At 32.1% G+C, this 25321-nt stretch overlaps 2 protein-coding genes across 11 annotated transcripts in view; one reads left to right on the plus strand and one right to left on the minus strand.

Moving 5' to 3' along the window:
- The window catches only part of LOC128191725 (anoctamin-4-like), a 34740-nt gene extending 14342 nt beyond the window's left edge, over window positions 1–20398 (minus strand). For 5 of the 10 annotated variants that reach the window (XM_052863955.1, XM_052863952.1, XM_052863951.1 and 2 more), the window contains exons 1-13: window positions 20210–20396; window positions 16545–17025; window positions 16285–16360; window positions 15702–15802; window positions 15328–15406; window positions 14036–14116; window positions 12265–12291; window positions 10055–10096; window positions 5619–5675; window positions 2213–2555; window positions 2066–2122; window positions 1106–1200; window positions 384–595 (exon numbers count right to left, since the gene is read on the minus strand). In XM_052863955.1, coding sequence (XP_052719915.1) covers window positions 384–595; window positions 1106–1200; window positions 2066–2122; window positions 2213–2555; window positions 5619–5675; window positions 10055–10096; window positions 12265–12291; window positions 14036–14116; window positions 15328–15406; window positions 15702–15802; window positions 16285–16360; window positions 16545–17012 — 1638 coding nt within the window. In that variant the 5' untranslated portion in view covers window positions 17013–17025; window positions 20210–20396. Of the gene's footprint in view, window positions 1–383; window positions 596–1105; window positions 1201–2065; window positions 2123–2212; window positions 2556–5618; window positions 5676–10054; window positions 10097–12264; window positions 12292–14035; window positions 14117–15327; window positions 15407–15701; window positions 15803–16284; window positions 16361–16544; window positions 17026–20209 lie in introns of all 10 variants that reach the window. The other 5 variants (XM_052863946.1, XM_052863947.1, XM_052863948.1 and 2 more) reach the window with 5 other exon arrangements.
- Window positions 20399–22522: 2124 nt separating this feature from the next.
- On the plus strand, window positions 22523–24928 carry LOC128156067 (microsomal glutathione S-transferase 2-like). The gene is made up of 5 exons (XM_052818057.1): window positions 22523–22642; window positions 23282–23381; window positions 24078–24148; window positions 24237–24318; window positions 24616–24928. The coding sequence occupies exons 1-5, from the start codon at window positions 22576–22578 to the stop codon at window positions 24755–24757; spliced, it is 462 nt and encodes a 153-aa protein (XP_052674017.1). The 5' UTR covers window positions 22523–22575; the 3' UTR covers window positions 24758–24928.
- The last annotated feature ends 393 nt before the right edge of the window (window positions 24929–25321 follow it).

The raw sequence follows: 25321 nt of genomic DNA on the forward strand, positions 1-25321 counted from the left end.
CCACTGACACTGAGGACGAAAGTTGCGAAAATAAAACAGGGACGAATATTTCCCTGCATACCGTATAACATGAGAGCATTTCTCACAAAATTGTTCATTAATAAAATATTCTCTTTACAATCCATTAATATCTATTTACATCCATCAAGTATGATTCCCTCTATTTCTTATGGACATTGATTGTAATTGATAGCCTGTAGAAACTGACAGGACTGAAATCTACATGCCCCGTTAATGCAGGTTACGTATGTTTTCTGCAATGTTGCTATCTTCATATCACGCAAGAATAACCAGAGCTGAGTTCAATCATTGTTCAATTCAAAACCTATTTCTGTAAGTGTTATAACTTTCTATAAATATCACACAACTTTGACATCAATTACCATAAATAACAGTGTAGAAACTGAGACGGTGAACTTCAGAATCTGCCTTTTGAATGGATAAAACCAATTGGGTTCCTGAGTGACGGGGTCCTTTTTGACCTTTAACCCATAAAACTGGGGTCGATCAGGCTCGTTATGCTCAAAGTTGTCCACATCCCATTCATAAGCCAGTTGAGCGTTCCTCCTTTTCCATCGCTCCAAAAACATGGTTCCTTTTCAAGATAAAAAAAATCATTTTTGTTCCTCAAACATTAGTTTACAAATATACAATTGACCTTCGATATCTCGGACACTGAAATCTCAAATAAAATGGATATGTCCAAGTGATTTGTAAGTCCCAACCACTTATTTTTTAAGTACCGGGTATTTTACCCTTGATATCTCAAATACACTGATATCTCAAAGATAACAACGTTTTACTTAAATACATTATGTAAACCATTTTTTATTTTCATGCAAAATATTTTACAAGATCCATTACAACTTTGTCATCAAGAATGTCTCACTGCCAACCAGACCTATATATCTTCATTGACTAGATGTTGCAAAAATTACCAAAAGTTTACCACTAGTATATTGCAAAAGAAAATTGTCATAAATGAAAAGTTAGTTTAAAGTACATGCATACATACAAATCTTCATTTTCTTTGTTTATAGGGAAAACCTACTCCTTGAATAAATATATCTTCAAAGAAATGAAACAATCTTATTTTTTGAGTTACCCCATATACAGATGATCAGGGCAAAATATGGAGTGACATCATTGTCAAAAGAACTCCGAAAGGTGGTCAAAAGAGCTTCAACTTCATATTTTAGCCTGAAATAAATTGCATTAATCAATGTAAAACTCAATAACATGTACTTGTATAAAGATATGTTTTTTTACAAAACAAAGGAAAAATAAGTTAAACAAATGACACAAGTCAATCTACTTAGATTAAAATGGTTTGTCTGATTTAGACCCTAAAAGTTGAACATATAGCATCACATGAGGTATTTTGGGCAGTGAAATGATTGCCCATGTATTGTAAATAGAACCTACTATGAACTACTAAAGGATACAAACTGCTATATATTAGACAAAATCAAAACCTTTGATACTTTATTATCATAAGGGGACTCTTGGTAAAGTCTGAGCCAGACTGGGCCAAGAACGGAGATTATTATTGGTCCTGATGGGGAATTGTTTCCATAAAGGCCTGTTATGACCTTTATTTAATTTGACTTATTAACTTTACCCAATCTCTAACCTACAGTCTTTCTAAAATGTGAGCAAGACTAGCTCTAAGGGAGGAAAAGGGTGTTCAAAGACATCTCTTAAGACCTTCACCTTTGACCTGAAAACTTGTTTTAAAAGCACTGCACATCATTTACAAACAGGCATTCTTTTTGTGAAGCATATAAACAAAATACCAGGTAATATAAAAGCAAAATGGAAGAGAAAATATGATTCCAAACAAAAATGTTTCAGAGTTCTTTTAGGACCATGACCTTTGACTTGGAAGTCAGGGGAAAGGAAATATGCTAAGGGCAAGTAAAGTTGGAATGATCACTAAAGGGGACATGCAGAGCAGGACCCTAATAAAAACAACAGCAAGAGATGGACTTAAAAAGAAAAAGACTTATGCTAAGCAAAATTATGTGTGAATATATTCAAATTTCATATATTCAAAGGAACAAACCTATCTGAGTCTGAAATATTGGATGGAATATCAAACTTGGATTCATTTGCTTCAACGCTGAAAGAGAAGAAAAAGACATAAAACAAATTAATCGGAAATATTAGTTTGTAAGGTATACAACTGGTGAGCTAATTAAATGATAGTTACCTCACTTTCAAACCATACAAAAATATCGCAAATCCTAACAACATTGGGATCCATAAGCTGGTGGTCATTTCTCCTACCCAGGCAAAGTACAGGGCAATCATCTCTCCAAAATAGTTCCGGATCTTCCACAGTGGCTGGAACTTATAGAAGACGGTCCAGGTATCATTGAGACTTTTCCGGGGGTCTGTCTCCAACTCTTCCTTGGGCTTGTTCTCCTCCAAATCTACATTTGCCTCGCTGAAGTATTTGTCCTTGAGGATAGACTCATCGTCTTTGCACTCAGACTCCTCATGGAGGATGAAGGAATCCGAGTATACACCCTTCATTAGCAAATATGGTAAGCCTGCAAAATAAGATTGGGATGTAAATGTAAAAGTACATGCCTGGGGAATTGTGGGTATTCATCCAGGAGCCAACTTACATAATCCATTACCTACATATTGTCTCTAAAACTCACATGTTTAATTAACTTTTTGTATGCATGTAAACATTCTTGTACTGTGAATAAATCTGATTCTTCTTTCTTAACATTTCATGATTAACATTATTTGCAAAATGTTTTCCAATATATTTTGAGAAAATCAATCTATTTTTGTTTGAAAAATAATTTCCTACTGATATGCAACAAATGAAATACATCTGAATGAATTCAAATCTGTTACCTGACAATTCAAATTGAATTCATCAAACAAAATATTTGATATAATTTAAAAGCATATTAATTTAAAACAACTGTCATGTGAAATCCTTAAAGGTCATATGAAGTGTACTACCATATCTCTACCATATTGATTTTTAAAAGAGAATGTGTTTATGAACAAGAGGCCCACATTTTCACTATAATCATGGCTATATTGGCCCTGCCCTAGGGCTTGACCCCTGTCCCAGGAACCATGAATTTCATAATTTTGGTAGAGGGCTTCATTGACTGCATAAAATAACCATGCATTTAGTTTTTCTCAAATATACATGGGAGTAGAGAAAAAGATTTTCTAACATTGAATACATTTTTCTTATATGGCCATATTGACCCCACCGTAGGGTGTGACCACTTGACCCAAGGGCCATGAATTTCACAATTTTGTTAGAGGGCTTCTGAAACATAGATGATTGTGTTAACTGTAGTTTTCTGCCCGTAAACTTAAGTTTATACATCCGTTAAACCCAGTTTATCAATTGTGAAACGTTGATTTAGCTATTTTTTTTTAATTTGGTGTGCCATACAAGTGACCTGGGAGGTCAACTAAACATATATTTGATTTTTTCTACATTGGACTAAAAATAGATCGGGAATTTCCAAAATGCTACAATTGGTTCATATTAAATCAATTTGTCCAATATGAAATATAATAGTGTTTCTCAATTTGTTCTGCTGTAGCTTCAAAATAAAAGATGATGCAGTTTCTTTGCTTAAAATTGATTACACTTATGTTAATATGATATTTCTATATCAATGCATTGCTGAATTATAATAAAACAATTGTTGCTGTTTCTTCTATCAGTTAATGTACAATGATTTAGCTGTAACCCTCAAAGTACAATATTCATGCACCTCTCCTCAGTGAATATTGTACTTCTTGGATAGCTAAACCACCAGTTTGACCTAAAATACAGCAATAATTGTGAATTATCTATGAAAGAACAAAAAAAAGAATATCACAGTGTTAACAAATCACTTCATATGACCTTTAATTCACTGTTAACATAAACTCAGGCTGTCAAAATGACAACAGAAACACATGTGCTAATACACGCTGAAATAGGAACAATAGGACTTGTCAATTTAGCCATTGTCTGGATGCAACATACGTACCCTGAGACGACCAGTTTTGCACAAACTTAATTACTGATAGTGGGCCAACTCATTGAACTTATTTATCAGTTTTGTGAATATTATTTATTCCCAAATCATTCACCTATGAGAAACAGAAACTCTTTAGTTTTTGGAGGTATGAAGATGATATATTATGGTCATGTTATTTAAATATGATGTTGTTGATATATGCATGATTAACCATTAACAGGATTGGTGAGATTTTCACCACCAATATGTAATGGAGCCAATAGAATAGAGCATAAATTATTCATGAGAACAAGAAAAATTCAGCAAGTTGGCTTACAGTCAGTTTTGAAGAATATATTTTTGTGAGGCTGGCCTTGGGTTTCTGATAACAAATGCCATATTGCTAGTTTCACCTAACTTGTCTTAATTATCCTATGGCTGACTCATATATCATGATCAAAAGAAATTCATTCTGTATATGTATATTATAGATCATTGCAAGCTTTTACTCTATTATGAGGAGTTCTGTTGCATATCTGTACTGAATAAACTAATTTAATCATCATCATTAAAAATGATTTTACTGATTGAAATGAAAGCATAATGTTCATCAATAAAAATTCATCAATAAAAACTGAACAAATAATCATGATATAACAGAAAAAAAGTTTTTTGTAGTATGTACCATTAAATCTTCGCCTTTTCACTGAAAATTTGAAGTATAATGATTTAAAATAAAATATAGCATGAACCTTCATCTCTGCTTAAAATACATGAGTTGCATCTAATATAAACACTAGGGATGTCAATTCTACTAGGAGAGACTAGTTCATTAATGGAAGGCTTTCGTAGAGCAATTATAGTAGATTCATTCATTTATTTGAAAGTGTGTCGTTTTCAAATAAAATAGTTCTATACTGTCACATACAGCGTTTTTCACTAAAACAAAATTAAAAACTTACAAATTTATGTACTTAAAGTTTTTGAATTTGAAATAAATTGAAAATTATTCCATGGCATATCAAATATCAAATATCCTGGCTTTTATTTTTTCTTGTGATGCTTGTACACATAATAATGATAAATGAGCTATATATTATTGTATTATATTACATAATACAATATAGTATTGTATTACATGACACAATTTATATCATATGATACAATATTGTATAACATGATACATTTACAATAATGTAACAAATGATATGATATTGTATGATATTAAATTATATTGACACTTGCTTTGGCTTTCAGTCAGAATGAGGTATACTTAAAGGATAAAACCAAATAGCTTGCAAATTGTTCATAAAAGTCTATGAATGGAGTATTATGGGTTGGATATTGCAGATAGACAATAGCCCAAAACGGTGAATATAATTACATGTAATTTTCTCAATTTACATCCATGTACGGCTAGGATGTAGCGGTATAATTTAAAACCAAAATTTTAAAAATTAACCCAATCTAAAGACACTGAGGAACTTGTTCATGCATTTATGTTAATAGGAGCACCTCTAAAATATTTGTTGCATAATTATTGTTCTTTGTGAAAGCCTGTGATTCTAATTATATTAATTAGTCATTTTCTTTGTAAGCTAAACTTTTGAAGCTGTAACTTACTATGAATTTTCCCAGGGATGTAGATTTTTTCATCAACTGCTTCGTCTTTGCCAATAACTGTAACAAAAAAAATATACCAACAATCAGCGAAAAATATCATTGATTAACTTACATGCAATAACACAGAAGTCAATCGAACAACATCAATGACATTAACTTATATTAGACTGCTGAAAGAAAAAAGATTCATTTTTTATCTGCATTTATCCTTTAAGTAATTCACTGCAAAAACTAAATTGTCATCACATCCATATATCCAGCAAAGTCATCTACAGAAAGCAAACCATGCTGGTATTCATTTTTCAAATCAAGCTAGCTGTTGTTTGTGCAAAAGAGAAAGAAACTCTACAATATTTATAACATTCTGCAAACCATCCATAGGATATATCAAAAGACCACAGTCAACCAGAAGTGCTGTAATATTTTGTACTGCCATGTACCGGTACATGCAATAAAACATTTTTACGAGTTGATGTATATCAACTCAGTATAGTCACTGCAAAGGGGTTTCCCATGACTGGGTTAAATCACATTTTCGTATTGATGGTCAAACTAATACATCAATTATCAAAATGCAATGATATGAATCATGAAAGAATGACTTCTTTTATCGAAGGTAAGATTTCTTTTCAACGTATTTTAATCAACAGAAAATCATGATTTTGTTTTTGTTAATTGATATCAATCCGCACAAGAATATAGGTTCAAGGAAAATCTTCTGACACATTTCATATACTAAGGATACATTATTGTTGCCATCAATAAATTGTATAAAACATATCATGTATGTTTCTTCATAACTAAAAACATTTATGCAGCAGCCTAAGATAAATCACGGACTGCACGGAATATAATCATGGAGACGATTTTGGTGTTTCTTTTAGCTAACGTACTGATGTACATTAACAGTAATTTTGTGAATTTTACTTACTTTTTACAATCAATTTATTAATTTGTTAAGAAGATGTAAATAAAAACAATAAAATGCTTCTTTGATGATTCATGTAGGATCTGAAGGTATAGCGATCATTGGAGAAAAAATTTACATAACCCGTAACGCGGATAATGTATTTTTTCTGCTATGTCGCCACCTCCATATCCCACATGAATCACAAAAGAAAGCATTTTATTGTTTGGATATAACACAGGTACCTGACGGATTTAAAAACTTTTTTCTCTAAATGAAAGGAAGAATTCTAAAGAGAAAAGTTTAAAACGTCACGTGCATGTGATTTATAAAACCCTTTAAAATCTTGTGTCCATGTAGTTTTGTAAAAATGGTTTGAAATGTAATGTTAAAATGGAACAAGGTTCTGAGAAGAAGTATAATAAGTTGAGGAATGACAGAAAAAGAGACCATCATTTGATCATATTGACAGTTTGCTTTCATTGAAAATAGATACGATAAATCACAGGCACAGACGTTGTATTTTTTCATAATACAAAATATATAGTTACGTACCCTCTACCTAATAATAAGGTACCGGTATAGAAGGTAACTATATAAATTTAATTATGAGAAAGATATATATAACATTAGTTAAATGTGGCCGATTGAATGAACTTAACATTATTTGTGTTGATCGTCATAACAATACAAACCACCTGTTTAAAGCTGCATGGTCTAATTATTATCCATACAAACCAATTATCTTATTTTTGTTTTGCCACAACTCTCATTAACACTCGATGTCAAAGTCGTAATACAATCATCCCCGCCTCGACTTCAGGGGCAAATTTTAATATGAGGCGAAATAACGCGATACCCTTTTTATGACGTTTGTTTTGTTAAGAAAAAACTATAATTTTTTTCCCATTGAAATATGGCTTAATTGACCGGGAAAACTACCGCAATGTCTGTTATTATACACATACTTAGCATAACCATCGTTTAAAAGCGTACACAAAATTTGATATAAAATCGGATAGTGCAGCTTTAAAAAAGGTGTTGTGCTGTTTTCTTGTTTTTGTATGCGTAATAAGTAAAACTCATATTTATTGCCTTTTTATGTTATGACAACTGTTTTAGTCAGTTTTGGTAAAAAACAAACCAGTTCAATATATGTTTACATTTTGACCCTCAAATGTACAAGATGGCAAGATCGGTCTATATAATAATAATATTATCAACAGAAGACAGCAACATTTGACGGAAATTCATATACTAACAAAACACATATGTAAACAATAACAATATTCGGGTTTTGTTTACAAAACAAAGAAATTAAAACTCTTTATCGTGCTTCTAACGCAATATATGACTTTTAAATTTTGGCAAGACATTAAAAATACCCAAAATAACCATTCTGAACATTAAAAAAAAGGTAAAATGAAATTCAAAATGTTCAGTCGAAGTCAATTTAAAGAATATTTAGATATGCTCCTCTATATAATTACTTATTTAAATCAAAGTACTGAAGTACTGACGGGAGTTGATTTTATCGATTATTATTTATAATAAATCAACGATATGTTATTTTGCATGGCAAGTTGTTCACTATATGTACATGTATTTGTATTTGCATGGCATGTTGTTCACTATATGTATTTGAATTACGCACATTTTTAATATGAATTCTCACACAGGAATTGCGTGAAAACCCAGAATGAATCATGTTGTGTAATATTCAAAGAATTATTCTATCAAACTATGTATCAGTAATCGAAATCGTTATTGCAAAATTGCACTATAGTCTCGTTCAACCAGACTCTCAGCTGTCTCCGTCAATCTCCGACAAGCAAGAGAGACTCTCTGCTTGTCGGAGATTTACGGAGACAGCCGAGCGTCTGGCTATATTGAACTCTAGCGTAGGAAAACATAAAATGTACGACTTAAAAAAATCTAAATTATCCGTACCATTTAAAATTTGACTTTTTACAAGGAATCTATAAATGAGTTTCCTTGAAAAACAATGCTTTATAACTCATTACATCGAATTTATCGATTAGAACTATATGTTGTCAGCGGTGTATTGATTTGTGCTTAGGTCCAAACACTGTTTCACTTTCGGTTTGACCGAGAAACTGTATAGGAGAGTTGATTAAATCAACTCCCATAAATGATCTTTCACGATTCAGGATTTTTTATCTTTGATATGTTGTGGCCTAGTATAATAAGATACCTATATACTTTATTTATCATTTATGTCAAGTTCTGCTTATTGAGAGTAGAAAAGGGGCAATAAAAGTCTGATTTCTGAAGCATCAACTCGTGTCAGTACTTTCAGTACTTTGATTAATCGAGTACCTGGTTAGATTGTACCATTGCATGATCAAACTCAAAATTCTTTGTTTAATTAAATTTCAAAAACTACCAGTATACATGTGATATTTATCATTCTGTTTTCATTGTTGATTAGAGATGCCAAGAGATATCAAAGATGAATTAAAACTAGGCTGGCTTAGGCAAATAGGCAATTAATCGGAGGCTTTAGTCGAGTGATAGTCAAGTAATCTTTGATTTATTTGAAACTGTGTGTCCTTTTAAAAATAAATAATGTTACTGTCACATACATGTATACTGTTATTTAACTAATCAATATTTCTAAAAAATTAGAATACATGCTAAATATAGTTAATTTGAAATAAATTAATAAGTATTTTTTCTAAATATCCATATTAGCTAAATATCTTAGGTTTTTCTTTTTCTTGTGATGCTGTTGAGCTCCGTATCATCTTAGGCAAATCAAATGTGACCTGTTTCATGTTAGCTCATGATTATACAAACAAATACCTCAAGATGATTATTGATATGATTAACTTTTGATTAATACTAACATCTAATTCAATAAATAACTGATTAGAGGAACCAAATATTTATCTCTTTAAGTACATGTTTGCTTAAGTACTTCTATTCAAAACAAAAAATTTGATCTACAAAATCAAAAGAGATACATTTTTAGCCGCTTAAAAATTTACCAAGGCCACCCATTTGATGCACAGCTAGTGTAACATGATGCTGAGAAAAAATACTGGGTTTTTTTTCATTTGAAAGCAAAAATTTCCACATATAGAAAAAAAAACTTTTTATTTTTTCTTCCTTACTTTCTATTGAATAATCGACTAAGAAAATTTAAGTCGATGATCTGCATGACCGAGCAATAGTAGAATACTCCAGTACATGTAATAATCATATATTAAAAGCTAAATTAACAATAATCATAATTTAAGAAACTTCGAAATTGACATGTAGAATATTTAGTTTACAGCTTTATATATATTCAATATAAAATGTAATTACAGCTGAATAAGAAGAATGTAAATATCATGTACAGAAGTAATTAATTTTTGCCTATATTTCAAAAATTAAAACCAGATTATAAGGAAAAGATACAATGAACGTAAAACAAATAAAAACATCAGCATAATATACAAGATTGTTTGAAATGGTTTATTAAAAGCAAAACTCGCAAAAAACACCTCTAACCCATACTTACCATAGGTCTCAATATCATCAAATTCATCATCATTATCATCATCTACTGACAGAATTTATTGTATGAGGAACACTGCTAATAAGCTACAAGTTACTAATCAATGACTGACTTTCCTAGTTTTAAAAAATTACAGAGCATTAATTTAAGTAATCTGATGATTTAATGCTATACATGTCTCATTCAGATTTGTTTTATGATTTAATAGTCATATTAGATTAACTATAATGATACATTTACATGTATATACATTGGCATAATACCAGTACTCTATTCCTGTCAAAGTGTCTGTAGCAAATTAAATTGTAATTCTTGGCTGCTTTTTAATTAGGTCAACAAACTTTTAACATGCTGTTGTAGAGCTAAAATCCCTATGTCATGTACTAAAGAAACAATTTACTGTTAGTTGCAATAAAATTTATATATCACACATAATATAATTAATTAACAAGATTCTAAGTTTTTTAACAGAAGAATGCAGAAAATACATCTATGGCTATTAAAGAAGACAACACCAACTACCGTAATAAGACCTCATTGATACATGTATGGGGACCATCTCAAATCATCTCATTTATAGAGCACTAAAGAGGAATTTGCTTTGACCTATATAATTATAGCTTAGAGATTTTATTTAAGGCTCAATTTATGTTCAGTGCACATTCTTCATCCAAAATGCACTTTATGGGTGTAGTATAGGTAGAGAGGGTAGAGGGGAGAAAAAAGGGGCTCTGCTAAGGATTTTTTCAAGAGGTATGCTTTGATCATGGTATAGTTCAGCATCACTGCAAACCCCTCACCAACAGGCAATCACATGAATCAATCTTGAAGAGATCTGCTAATGACCTTCACATTTGGTATAGAAACTTCAAGTTCAAGGTCACTGCACACCCTTAAGCCACAAGCACTCTTAATGAAGTATGCACTACAAAGGACTGGGGAAGGATGTAAGACCCTAGGGCAAGGATTTTTTAAAGTGGTACCGTATAACGGGTAATTTTTACTGCTGTGATTTTTTACAAATTTGTCTTAAAAAAGGGCGATTTGAATTTTTACGCGTAATTTTTTTATGAATTGGACATGTCCGTAAAAATTAAAATCATCTGTGGTAAAAGGGGGGAACATTTCACGGTGACTTTGTTACAGTTAACACACATACAAATCAGAAAATCGTTTTTCTGTTGACGAGTCCTTATATTTATGATTGTGTTTATTCATTTACCTTTACAGTATTTCATATGTGATACACACTTTACTTATTCCTATTAATCTGGGTATCATCATTGATGTACACCATGGGCTCGTCTCAGTTCGATTTACCGGGAAAAAAAGAAAAACAACTCCATTTCAAATTTTTTTTTCTCCTTTTCTTTCTCTCCCAACCAAAAGAGACATCTAGCTACTAATGTGGCATAATACGTAGTTTTAAAAAATACTCAATAGACTGAATAGAAAGATCTGAACTGTTTTCACCACGTGACCAAAAAACGCTCAAATATATCTACATGTACAGCCGTCAGGGACTGAGCTTAAGGTCATGAACATTACTCTCATACGTACAATGTAGAAAATTTACATGCGGTGTTTTTTTACTTCTGTGAAAATTTACGCGTTTAATTTTTACAGATTTATATAACTCCCTTTAAAAAATACCCTTTAAACGGTATGTTATGATCTTGACCTAGACCTAGAAACTTTGCACAACAATGCACATCCTTTACCAAAATGAACTATGTGGGTGAAGTATGAGCTAGAGTGGACCAAAGAAAGAAAATAAATGATGGATTTTACCTAAAGACATTCTATGGATGAAGTATTTATAAGCAAGAATAGGTCAAGAAGAGAGAACAAATCTTCCAGACAAAAGATAATGGACAGAGAGAAGGACAGATAGACAGAGAAGGACATGGAGAGATTAGTCTCAAAAGGAAAATCACAGAAGGAGGTCATACTATTTAAATATATGATTTTTAAAAGTGAAATAAACAAATTAATGATAGAAAAAAATGAAAATCAGATTCAAAATATCTAAAACCCATTCAAGGTTACTAATAAACTAAAAAAGTGTGGTTTTTATAAGAAATATGCTTTTATCACAATGATCTAAGTACATGTACTACTTACAATAGCTTTTATATATTTTAGTTTGAGAAAAATAGAACCATTTAGACCATTAGAAAAGTTAATACACTGATCACATATTCAGTACTTACCTAATTTTTCATCATTCTTTGTATCATCTAATGCAAAAATATCACATCAAACTGAACTTCAAACTGACTTGTTTTGATTGACCTTATAATCCATTAAGACTCCCAATGGTAATAGCAATTAATTCAAAATTGCATGGAATTTACTTATTTATAATCTAGATAGTTGTTGGGATTAAATTGTTTAAAAAAATAAGTAAACCATATTTGACTAACTAAACAGCATTACCTCAAAGGGCTCAACTTAAACAATGGACAACAGGATGAAAAGAATTTCAAAGAATTTTGCTTTGACCTTGACCTATAATTTAGAAATTGTCCAGCTGGCATAGAACTTCTAATTCAATTTCATTACCCATTACAAACAGACACTTTTGTTCAATATGAGCAAGATTAAGCAAATGGGAAAAAATCTACGGTCTAAAACTGAGTATAAAGAGATCTGCTATGACCTTCACATTGACTTGGTTTGACGTCACTGCACGCCATTATCCAAGTGGTTCTGTTTAAGTAAAGTATTAGCCAAAAAGGACTATGCAGGGAGTTTATATATATTTTTGTGTGATCAGATATGTTCTTGACACTTAATTTACAAACATTATTCAAGGTCACTGCATACCTTTTGATCAAAGGTACCATGTGGGTGAAGTATGAATCAGATTAGAGCACAGGGAGTGAAGATATAGTTTATAGGACAAGGATTTTTTATATAATTATGCTATGACCTTCACATTTGACCTTGAAAATGGTTCAAGGGCACTTCACATCCTTTACTCAAAACCTCGGTTTATGTGAAGTATCAGCCAAACAGGGCTAAGTGGAAAGTATATATGCTCTGAACAAAGGATTTTTCTATGGTCTGATATAACCTTGACCTACAAACTTCATTGAAGATCACTGCACATCCTTTGACCATAGACTTTCTATGAGTGAAGTATGAGCCATATTTGAGAAGACATGCCCCAGACAAGGATTTTATATAATTCTGTCATGACTTTAATCTTAGACTTAAAAACATGGTTCAAGGTCACTGCAAACTCAATACCCAAAGGCACTCTGTGGGTAAAGTATGAGCCAGATTGGGCAAAGAGGAGAGAAGATATGCTCTGGGAAAGCGATCTCTAATGGACAGATGGACAGAGGGGTGGAAAGACGGCCCAACAGACAGACTGATCACTATAGGGTGCCCACAAAGCAGGGCCCTAATAACCATAAAGGATGTGATTTTAAATTGTTGTCAGATGTTGAAATTAACTGTGAAATAAATAAAATTAACAAACTCTGAATAAATGTTCCTGCCTTAGAGTACATAACAAAAAAAGAGTGGCAATTCAGTTTTTATCACTTTGATAAACAAACCATCTATAATGTTTTATGTGATTAAAATATTCTGGACTCAAATTTAAGTACTCTGCAGTGTCATGTATTCCTACATTTTTTTAAAAAGTCAGACCTCTTCCACTCAATCTCCTGAAAGTTGTTGTACTCATGTACCAAAAGTTTGGATAACCAACTGAGCAGCTGATAAAACAATGTCAGCATCACAACAATTATCATAATGATATCAGTGTCACGACAGTCTAAGCTTCTTGAAAATGTCAACATCATTAGAAACACAGCAGCATGACAATTATCATGACAATCTAAGCTTCATGACAATTTCAGCTTCATGAAAATGTAAACATCATTAGTATCAGCTCAGGAGTAAGACAATTACATGACAATCTCAGCAACATGACAGAGGACTGTAGCTTTACCAGTATACGGTACTTACTTATCTTTGTGTCCCCAGAATTGTCCTTTTCCTTCGAGTCTACACAAGGAAGGCAACAACAGCTACTTGACTCTATTTTTTCTAAAAAGAGAAACAAACTTACGGTTGCATGATCAGGAATATGTCATATAGGTTTTTCTAATTCCTATAATATGCACTCAAGGAGGAATATAAGATTCTGATATCGAGATTAGATTTTTATTTCAATTTTTAATATTTGAATCCATTTTTAAAATTCTAACAATGGTTAAAATTGTTACTTAAAAGATTGTCGTAACCAAAAAAAATTTTTGCCCAGAACTAACAACACTTCACTATATCTGTGATTTTGTTACATCTGTGTTTGCAATACACAAATTGTTCTGTACAGTGGTAATTTCATTGTTACTTCAAAACTAAGAACCTCACAAAATTAGTCTCCCACTCCTTTTTATCTATCAGTAAGGAAATTTTTTTTTAATTAAAAACCACAGCTCTGCATGTTAAAAATGTGCAGAACCACATGTTTTTATCATATTGCAAGTTACTTGCCTGAGATAAAATGTCTATAGAGTGAATGTACAAATTTTAGTTTTTTTAAGGGTAGATTTACTGTTTCATACTTTAGTTCATCTGATATCCATACATATTGAGGAGATTATTGAATTAATCATTACAGAAGAAAGGATATTGACATTAATGTTCAGAAGAAAGGGTATTGACATTATTACTGAAAGGATTTTCAATTGATCTAAAGGTAATAGAAACACCACTTACTATTTTACTAATTCAAAAAATTTGAATTTTCTAATTAATAACAATCAATTCCTTGTAAAATTAAGGGTTTAAATAATTGCTTTTAGGCCCTGACCCCCCCCCCCCCCCCCCCATCCTCCCTTGATCCAAGCATGATCTGGACAAGCGTTCAGCTTCAAGTCATTTCTTACAGACCATGCAACCATTCATTATCAAGGTAAACCAGTATACCACTGGGCCTATAAAGCAAACAAACAAAATCCCGACTGCATTTAATATTCCAAGGTTATTTTTAACATATGATTTTCCTTTGTTCCTTTTGTTCATCATTCATAAATTAAAATTTCATGGAAAGTAATAAATGTTTGACCATTTAATCCACACATTTCTAAATTCAGGTACCCTGGATTCACATCACAGGTTTCATATTGTAACAATTATAAGCTCATCAATATTGCATGGGATGTTACAAAGCAAGGAATGGCTTTGAAAGCAATCAATAAGTCTACCTGATACCTGTATAAATAGACAGTTTATCCTGGCCATTATCCACTCACCTTTAGGTCTCTTAACACTGCCTTTATCCTTCCTCTCATCTTTACTCCTTATGTCGATATTTAACAGTATGTGGTCCACCTATAACATATCAAAACATCATCTTAAAAGGTACAGGTACAGTTCTGTATAGTTGCACCATCCTATCAAAATGTTGATCATTTTCTTCCATCAAAGTTTAACCTGATTAGTCAGGGCATGTTTAGTTTATACCTGCTGTTACAAGCATCTAACATCTTTCTCTGTTAACATGTAATGTTTCACAAAAAGTGAATGATTCATAATTCATCCAAACATTATTTGCATTTTTAAAAAAGAAAAATTACAATGCAAAGGATATATAGATTTCGCTACAAGAGTTGCAGCAGAGACTCACCAGCATTGATCGGATAGCTGGTCTAAAGAAATGAGTGGGGTCTTCATATCCTTCATACAAGTTAATTCTGTCCATCATGAAGGGAGCACTTACAAAGTCCACTGAAAAAGAAGAAATATTTCTTGCTACCATACTTACATGCATTGTAATTTTTTACATTAAAAAAAACATTAATATATCTTGCAATTATACTCTTTTAGACACATGCATTGTAATACCATTACAGAATGATACACAGATGACAGGTAGAAAGTGTATATTACAGTTTGTTGAAAGAATGCATTGAAGCCGGAATATGTAAAATGGTGGACATAGATCAGTGTATCTACTTTTTTTATGTTGATTAATGTCAAAAAAATTGTAATCTTGTTAAAGAAAATTTATTTTAACATTATATTGAAATACATGTATTGATTACAATTAAATGTAACAAATCACGAAATGATGTATTGTATCTTAAGGTCTGCATGTGTTCTGTCCCATCCCTGTGATATACCGACTTTCAAATCTTTTCAGTCATCAAATTGCCTTTATTATGTGCTTTTACAACAGACTAGGATCATTTTTAACAACAATGGCTTACTTTCATTGTCTGTTTCAAAGTATTTTTCGATAAATCTCCAAAAACAGTTCCGACGCTCCTCAGGGTAATTGATACACTGAAACAAACAGAAATAGATTTAAAAGATCTTAAAAATGATGACTGTACAGAGCCTTTTAAATAATTAATCAGTTGTATAAATACAACTTTTAGAAAGATACCATATGCATTCTCATTGAATGAGGAGTTTTTAAAAGGACAATTTTATGTGGTCAAATTTAGCATGGAACTTAATCTCTTACCCCATGTAATGGCATTTCCATTTTAACCATTTCAGCCTCTGCACATAAGCGTTTGAAAGGACAGTGCAATTTGACAAACACATTATCACCAATGACTTCCTTCTGAATGTCGAATCCCTCCTTCTTCAGAGCAGATTCAAACCTTTCTCTCTTGGCCTCTTTCCTACTCAATTCCTCCCTCTTACTCTCGTCATCTTTATACTCGTTTGAGAACTTATTTCTGTGAACCAGCACATAGTCTATCCGCTTCTGTTCAGGAATCAGAGCAGGTCCTAATTCTGTGTACCGCCGTTCAAAGGCTTTGACCTGCGGATTTCGTTTAAGATGACGATTTCGTAGGTTGCGGAACTTGACGGTGGAAGCAACAGCTGTGAAGGTACTAAATGAAGGTTCTCCATCGGATTCATCCTGGCTGTTGTCAGCTGACATACTGACCAGGGTCATGGACCCCCCGTTTGATTTCTTCATGATCCTCTATCATCTGAAATCACAATCCATAGATCACCATAATTTGTTTCTTCATGATTTTCTATCATATGAAATCACGAACAATTACAATTAATTTGTTTAATTACAGTAAAAACATGATCATAGTGAAGTACTAAGGGATGAGAGATTTAGATTTGATTTAACTGAAATTCATTACAAATGTATTCATATAAAAAGTTTGTTCTACTACTGGATCACTTAATTAAATCAAGTTTTAAAAGTTGGCTAATCCCCGATCAATAGTTGAAACTATAGTACAAGGTATTTACATGAAATTTAAAAAAATCTGTCCTTGAACTCTTCATAACTCTTTTGCCAAATCTTTACATTATGTCACATAAATATTAATGTGAATTTTTTTCCAGGAAATGGAGAATAGGGGGGGTCTAAGGTCCAAGGCCTATTTTTACTTTTTAAATTTTATAAGGCTGAATTTTCCAGAGTGGGTTTGGATCAAGAATTGATGAACTGGTACATTTACCATGCATATATTATTCAAACAGTTTCTCGAAGTTGTCAGAACCTGTTTATTTATTTTAGTTCTAATTCCATACAATTAATTATAGGTTTTTCTGGTGTTAGTGAAATACACTGTTCCATTTTGTGATACCATTTATCACATTATTATCAGTAAGAGAAACACAACAAGAGGACAGTGATACATGTTTTGGATAGTACATGCATATATTGCTCATTTAACAACCTTCAGCTGTATACACATCTTGTTTTTTAAAAAAAATTCTTTACCATAGTAGCATGATCTAAATATGCATATATTGAATTTCTAAACATCAACTTTCTTTACTAAAACAAACAAAATATTAATCAACTGCATTAAATTTGTTTATTGTCATATACATGCATTTGAAATTTGTTGATTGTCAAAAATTTGCAGATTTTATCAATTTTCATTCATTTTAAATGTTGCATGATCTTTCAATGGATGGTACATTCAAACATTATTTTACTTAATTTAGTTATGAGAGCAGATCTAGACTCACAAATCTGATATTTAAGGACATAGGCTGTTTAACTTAATTTTAATACTAGTAAGTTAGGTGAGCCAAAAGTTTTAGATCTGAGAGCTAAAAATCAGCATCTCAGTGATCACACTTTGCTAAAACTAAACAAATACCATTGAATGACAAAGTTAATGGCCATTAACAATGTATTCAACACCACAATATAAATACAAGAGGAAATGAACTCTGCAAATAAAAATATTGATTTTTGGATTTATTTCAGCCAGCGAGAATGTTGGAACTGTGGGATTATGGGCCCACAACACGGCAATCCAATCTACCAAATGTCAACTTACTCGGGGCTTTGTTGTGTCCTTAAATCTAGACAGGATTTCCATCTTAACATTAAAATATATTGACAAAAATTAAGAGATAAAAACAAGACTACAAGACTTAGTTATTACTTGTGTGCTATGGTATTATTATTATTGTTTTCTCTCTGACATAAGACAAATGCAAAGCAAAACACAAGCATATCCTGTCCAAAATGTAAATGATTTCCAGTTAAACATTTCATGTCTAAGCAGCTCAGAAATCAAATCAATTCAATTCCAATTTACTATGTAACTATCAAAGATACATTATTAATAGGCAATTAATAAGAGAGTGAGATTCACTATGCTCCTTATGTATTCCATCATCAGTTCTTCAAAAGAATTAATATTCACGATATTGGTCACCCAAGTCTTACATAATATTTCACTTAATTAATTGCCTTGCATGCACACTTATGAACTACCGGTAGTTGACAATTTTTATTACTTGAAATCAAATTTTAAAAACTTCAGAGATTAATATAACTAGAATTAATGAAGAGAAATAACTGATGCTGAAATCATTAAAACCTGTGGCTTTTGAATCAATTATCAATGCCGTTCTATATTGACCCAGGTGTCTGTAACACATGAACAAAGTCACTTGGTTAAATTCCATAACAATTGAAAGTTGAGGAACATATGAGACTAGAAACAATATGCAGTGAGAGAGCAAGATATCAGCAAGAGCAGCATCTACCAGAAATACAAATCTATCTACTCCATCTTCCCAACAAGAAGCACTGTATCCTAGTGTAAGGCAGTGGTGCCAATATATTGAAATTTATGTACCAATATCAATACCTTTTCTTGCAAGTAAATCACACATACAACTATCAATATACTGGTTCTTTTGATGAAGCGTTTATCCATTCTCTGACATTCTTTAAAAGTCCTTTTTTTGTCTTGTCTGTTTTATCAGTTTTTATGTATCAAAGTCAACCAATAATTCAGAATAGCTTTTAAATTAATTTTAGTGTCTATAAAAGGAAAGCTAGCATATCCTAGTGGCATATGGGACTACCTTTTGTAAATTGGACAAGATAAGACTAAGTTATTTTTCTTATTGTTTATTTGATCATGAGATAATTAAAAGTTAAGTTCAAGTTATTTTTATGTCCTAACAAAAATTATGTGAAAGCTAGGGTTCACTTTTGTAGTATGTTGATCATTCAAAAATATATCTTATTGAAATATTGAGAATTGGTGCTTACTGAACTACTACAGTTAAACTTCAATATCTCAAACACTGATATCTCGAATACTGTGGATATGTAATTGACTACTACAGTTGAACTTCTATATCTCGAACACTGATATCACAAATACTGTGGATATGTCAACGTGATTTTAAGTCCCAACCACTTATTTTTTAAGTATTTTACCCTCAATATCTCAATTACTCTGATATCTCGATGTTTTTAAACAGTCCCATCGAGTTCGAGATAACGAAGTTTGACTGTATTTAAAATTGTACTGAAATTTTTATTTAACATACAGCAATGGGCAATAGATGCATGCCTATCATTTGTGACAAATACTGTACAAGGAACTGATAAAACTTGCATGAGGCATGTAAAATTGTTCAAGTTACCACTGATACATATGCAGTTTATTAATTATTCAAAACATCCTCTAATGATTGTAAATTTGTAATAATTGTATCTTAATTCATTTATATGAAAATTTCATGCGCCATCTTATCACTAAAACAAAATTAATGCTAATATTATTGAATGACAACAAAATCCATGTAGTAATAGAAGCAGACTCCAAGAAAAAAATGCTCTTATGGTCAAAATCATTGTCATTTTAAATACCAGTGTCTTGAGATACTTACCCACTGACCGTTAAACCATTCAAATCGTATATTCACATTATACCGTAGGGTGACACTATATAAAGAATTTGCATTTGTGCACCTTTCAACAAGTTGTTAATCACACCTTCACAGTCTTAAATAATTGAAATTAAACTAAAAGCACTTGCGAAATAATGTTTATAGTTGCCAAGACCGAAGTTGTTGTCTTTCCCTCATCATAATTTTTTGAATCTCGAACCCGATTAGATTCAGTTGCTGCAATGAAAAATAATTCTATTGAACAAGATACTGTATGGCACAACTGTGGGATATTTATGAATCGGATACTACAAACTGTGAAATCAATTCAAGCCTTTACCGATAAGAAGAATTTTCTTACTTCTCAGAATTCTACTCGATCGAAAATTAAAGGACAAAATTCTGATATGTACAAAGGGAGAGAGGTGCGCGCGTGATTTTCAAGTCAGTCAACATATCGGGTTTCAGAGCTCAGTGGCGCTGGTCATAGACGCTCCCCATTTAATTAATTTTGCAAATTAAGAATTATAAGATACACATATATACGTCTACCCAGTCCCTCTATACTGTAAAATAAACTTATATAGAGACTTTATGCACGGATCTAGAAAATTTTTCCAGGGGGTGTCCGAATGATAATCTTGTTTTCCACGTGGGACCTGAGACCTTTTTTCGGGAATTTTTCTACGTAAATCTAATAAAGTACTTTGTATGATATTAATCAAATTTGGCCCCCATAATTCGCTATTTTTAAAGTGATTCAGGTACATTAATTTGTTGTGTTTTTTAATAAAAGAGTTGACATGAAATACGTTTTTCGCCTATTTATTTGATTTATATGCACTCACTGGCAGTATATGACGTCAGAAGTGACGCTATTTTTATAATTCAATCAAAATCAATCAACAATTGATACTTTTCTTATCTTTTTTCGAATGGGAAATATAGAGCGACTCCTTGAACAAGAACAAACTTTTTGTCACTTATAAGTATTGGAGAGATACATCTTTGGTGGAAATATTTTAATTGTTCAAGCAGTCGCTCAATGTTTCCTCATAGAAAAACTGCTTCAAAACAAGATGTTTTATGCTAAAAAGTGAGAAAATGGCGGGAATAGGTAAACTTTATGATGTCATATTTCTATATAGTGGGCACTAAAATCAAATGAAAAGTATGAAAAAACTTCAAATGTCTATTTGTACAAATAAAACAAAGAATTATTGTAAAATGACAATGTTCATTTTAGTGGGCCATTTTAGCCTCAAACCATATACAGTCCTTTGAGTACCTCCTCTATTTCCGCCCATGGACTTATCCTTTGTCTATGACCAGCGCCACCAAAGCTCTTGAGAACCGATATCCTGACTGACAGTCACACACGTATACTACATACATGTACCATTCCCCTCTTTAACAGAAATTTGTCCTTAAAATTACGATCGAGTACAATTCTACTTCTACTCCATGTTAATTCCCGTGGAATGACACTGGGTTTAGTGTGTTGGGTGCCTATTGTAACAGGTTAATGTCACATTGTATTCAATAAAGAAAGACAAATAATTAGCAAAAGATCATTGATGAGAGCTCTCGTTACAGTGCCCCATTAGTTTGGATGGACGTAAATGAACGCAGCGTAAATGTTAACATCCATGTTTCATTTTAAGAAATTACAATCTGGTTAAAGTTGTTGCTTGTGAGTTTCGACTTAGTTACTTTAAATTTGTTCAGATGCAAATTTTAAACATCTCTCTCTCTCTCTCTCTCTCTCTCTCTCTCTCTCTCTCCGCGTAAAAAGAATCATATTTTAGTTGATACTATCTAAGAGAAATTCTAGTTTAAAGGATGCACCTACATGCATTAATGGGTGGCTAGGACAACAACAAAAAAATTGAGAGAGAAAAAAATCAAAGATACATCAATACATGTATCACGTTCTACGTACAGATGTACGTACGTGTTCTAAAGATTTTCATATAAAGTACATGTATATATGATTGAATTATTGCTGTTCTATGACCTCGTTCTTACTATATATGGTTGGAAAGAACGCATACATGTAATATATAGACTTTTTAAAAAGTAGGCTGCTTTATTTTTTTTTTTTGGGGGGGGGGGGGGCTGCATGCAAAGTTGTACATGTGCAGATTAAACGACAGGTCTTTCTTTATTTAATACCCATTTTATCTTAAATCTTTTAAAAATTCTGATCATTAATTGTTTTTTTTTTTTCATATATAAAAACCTGACACGTGTTTTTGTGCACAATTCAATGAAATATGAGACTGTTTCATTGAATTTTTCACACTAAGGTGTCGCATATATGCATGTACATATAGGCCGCCTTACATTATTTGAGTAAATAAATCATGCCGGTGGAACTGAGGGACGTTGCTCTTTTGGGGGGTGTGAGTGTAATGCACGCTTGGCAGCTGGGTAAGTAAACTATATATACTATGTATATATAAATACTATGCGAATGATTCCGATACTTTTTGATTTAGAACCGTCAGTTGACAAATATTGGTTAAATAATATACTATCTGCAGTACACAGTGATATGTAAATTGATTGCAAGTTACGGGGTTAATTATTCCATATATATGGCCAATATTACAGTATTCGAAAATTTAAAAAAGTATATGAGGTGAAATTAATATTGTAGACATATACATGTATATACGACTATTTTTTTTCGCTGTCTGAAAATTTGCTGTAATATTGATCAGCTGTTTCGGTTCTGTGACTCTGTTAATTGCGACTTTCAATGGGTATATTAAATACCTCATCTTTTTGATTGTAGTATTTGTTGCACCTGTATATATGATACTTTTTCAGTGCATTAAAACTGTATATCTGCAACATTCACAGTGCCAATTTCTGACCCCATCTCGATCCAAGTATGGCGGCCCAATACTGTTTATTAACAAATAAGATTCGACCGTGTTGATTTAATCTTGGAAAAATACTTGTTTTTAAAAACACTACCAACCACCGTAACGCAGTACAGCCCCACTCCAAAGATATGAAATCATAAATGTAATAACACATAATTTAAGAATCGCTTCATTTCAGGTAAATTTGCCAGAAGAGTTGGTGCTGCTCGGGGAAAGTTTAAGGTGAACTATCCAGCAATCAGTGGCAATGAAGAATTCGAACGCTACTACAGAGCTCAGTGAGTGTTACTTTTATACCTGGTATATCTATTGGATCACTCTTTTTAGCTCATCTGAACCAAACATTCATGACTGTCTATCAGTTTCTTTGTACAATTCTTACTTTTGACTTCCTCTTTATATAGAACCACTAGGCCAGTTCCACAAACATGACGCAAAGTATCCATATGGGGTTTTATTTGAACATTTTGAAAAAATGCTTTTTTTTCAAAGGGGGGGGGGTAATCACGAAACTCTGAAAATAAGTAATTCTGAAATAATCTTCTGCTAAAAAAAAATCACTGCATAAAAGTGCAAACATTTACATCAAAGCTTCTTTTAAGATTTTTAAAATGTTTAAACAATGACACCCCTCCCCTGGGTCAAATATGAGGCCCAAGGAGAGGTTCACATTTCAACACAGAAATATTTACTAGGGGAAAAATTATAAAGAGCTGCATCGCTACAATTTTGTGACATTACTGTGCAAGCATTCCAATTTTACAATTTATGATATCATAATGCAAACAACAACTAAGGATATATTTTATTATAACCCTCCTCCCCCACACACACCCCCTTTCCTCTCATCTTCTTTACCTTCCCTGAGTTCAGAGGTTTATATAAACAAAAATTAAAAAGAGATTAAAATATTTACCTATAAAAAAAATATTGCACTGGTGAGCACTGTGGTTCATGGGCCTTTTGTTTTGTAGAATGAATACCCTTGAATTCTTTCCCATCTTTTCAACATCTCTGTGGATGAGTGGACTGTTTTTCCATCAAGGTATGGTTAGACACTGACAAACACTGATTCCTTGTATTAAATGGTGTAATAGGCTATAAATTTGTAAGCTCTGATTTTGTTTATTTAGTTCCTGCTGCTATTGCTGGGGTTGTGTATATATATGCCAGAAATAAATACTTCAATGGTTACATAGTCAGCGTCAAAGATAGGTAAGCTGTCAGCACCAGTCTATCTAAATCTATTCTGTTCTAAAGCAACAAGTTGTTTTTATGTCGAATTATTTTCTATAAACTTAACCAATTTACATGTAATACGTGTAATTAATGGTATTAAGGTATTAAAAAATAGTATTTGGGATATAAATAATTTATTTTAGAGTCATTGTTCTTGACTTAATATTTGATAAATATTAATATGAAAAGTTAATAAGAACTTTTGTCCACTTCAATTACATGTAGTTCAGTTACATTGTAATTATTCTATCAGTGGTTGTGTTTTGTCCTCAGAGTACCAGGATTTAAGCTTGGAGTGAAATGCATCATGGCTATGTTAGGAATGTTCCTTCTGGGTATTGGACATCTTGCCGTGGAGACCTTCACTGGGATCAACATCAAAGAACAATACCTCCAGCAGTACCTCAAGTTCTGAGGCAGAACTCCTCAGACATGCACTAGCACCTCAAGTTCTGAGGCATTTGAAACACCTCAGATTGTCACTCAAGGAGAATATTGACATTTTGAAATGATATATTTTATATATAATATATTTTTATATGTCTACATTAATTCATTTTTTAAAAAATAAAATTCTTGACCTCAATGGATATCTTTTTAAAGCGCTAAGCATAGCTCAGCGCTTTATTGTCGTTAGACTTCTATTTCCGGTGCAAGGAATAACTGCCCTCTATGAGCAGAAATATACATCATTTAAACTGGTAAGAGGTATAGGGAACCAGTTATCTGGGTGACGGAAATGGCCGAGTAGATACGATTGGTTTGCGGGGCTTACGTACATCAGCACGGGATGTTACGCAGTGATGAAAAAATATAGTGCGTATTCAGAAGCTAAAATATAGAAAAATAAAATCGATTCTTTGCAAGAAAATGTCAAAAACTGTGATAAATTACTGTTCAAAAGGTATAATTTGTGATTTTAATATATCTTTTTTCAGGCAAGTATCCATATACAAGTCGTGTTCAGCTTTAATTCACA

The sequence above is a fragment of the Crassostrea angulata genome, chromosome 7 (genome assembly GCF_025612915.1).
Source record: "Crassostrea angulata isolate pt1a10 chromosome 7, ASM2561291v2, whole genome shotgun sequence".
NCBI lineage: Eukaryota > Metazoa > Mollusca > Bivalvia > Ostreida > Ostreidae > Magallana > Magallana angulata.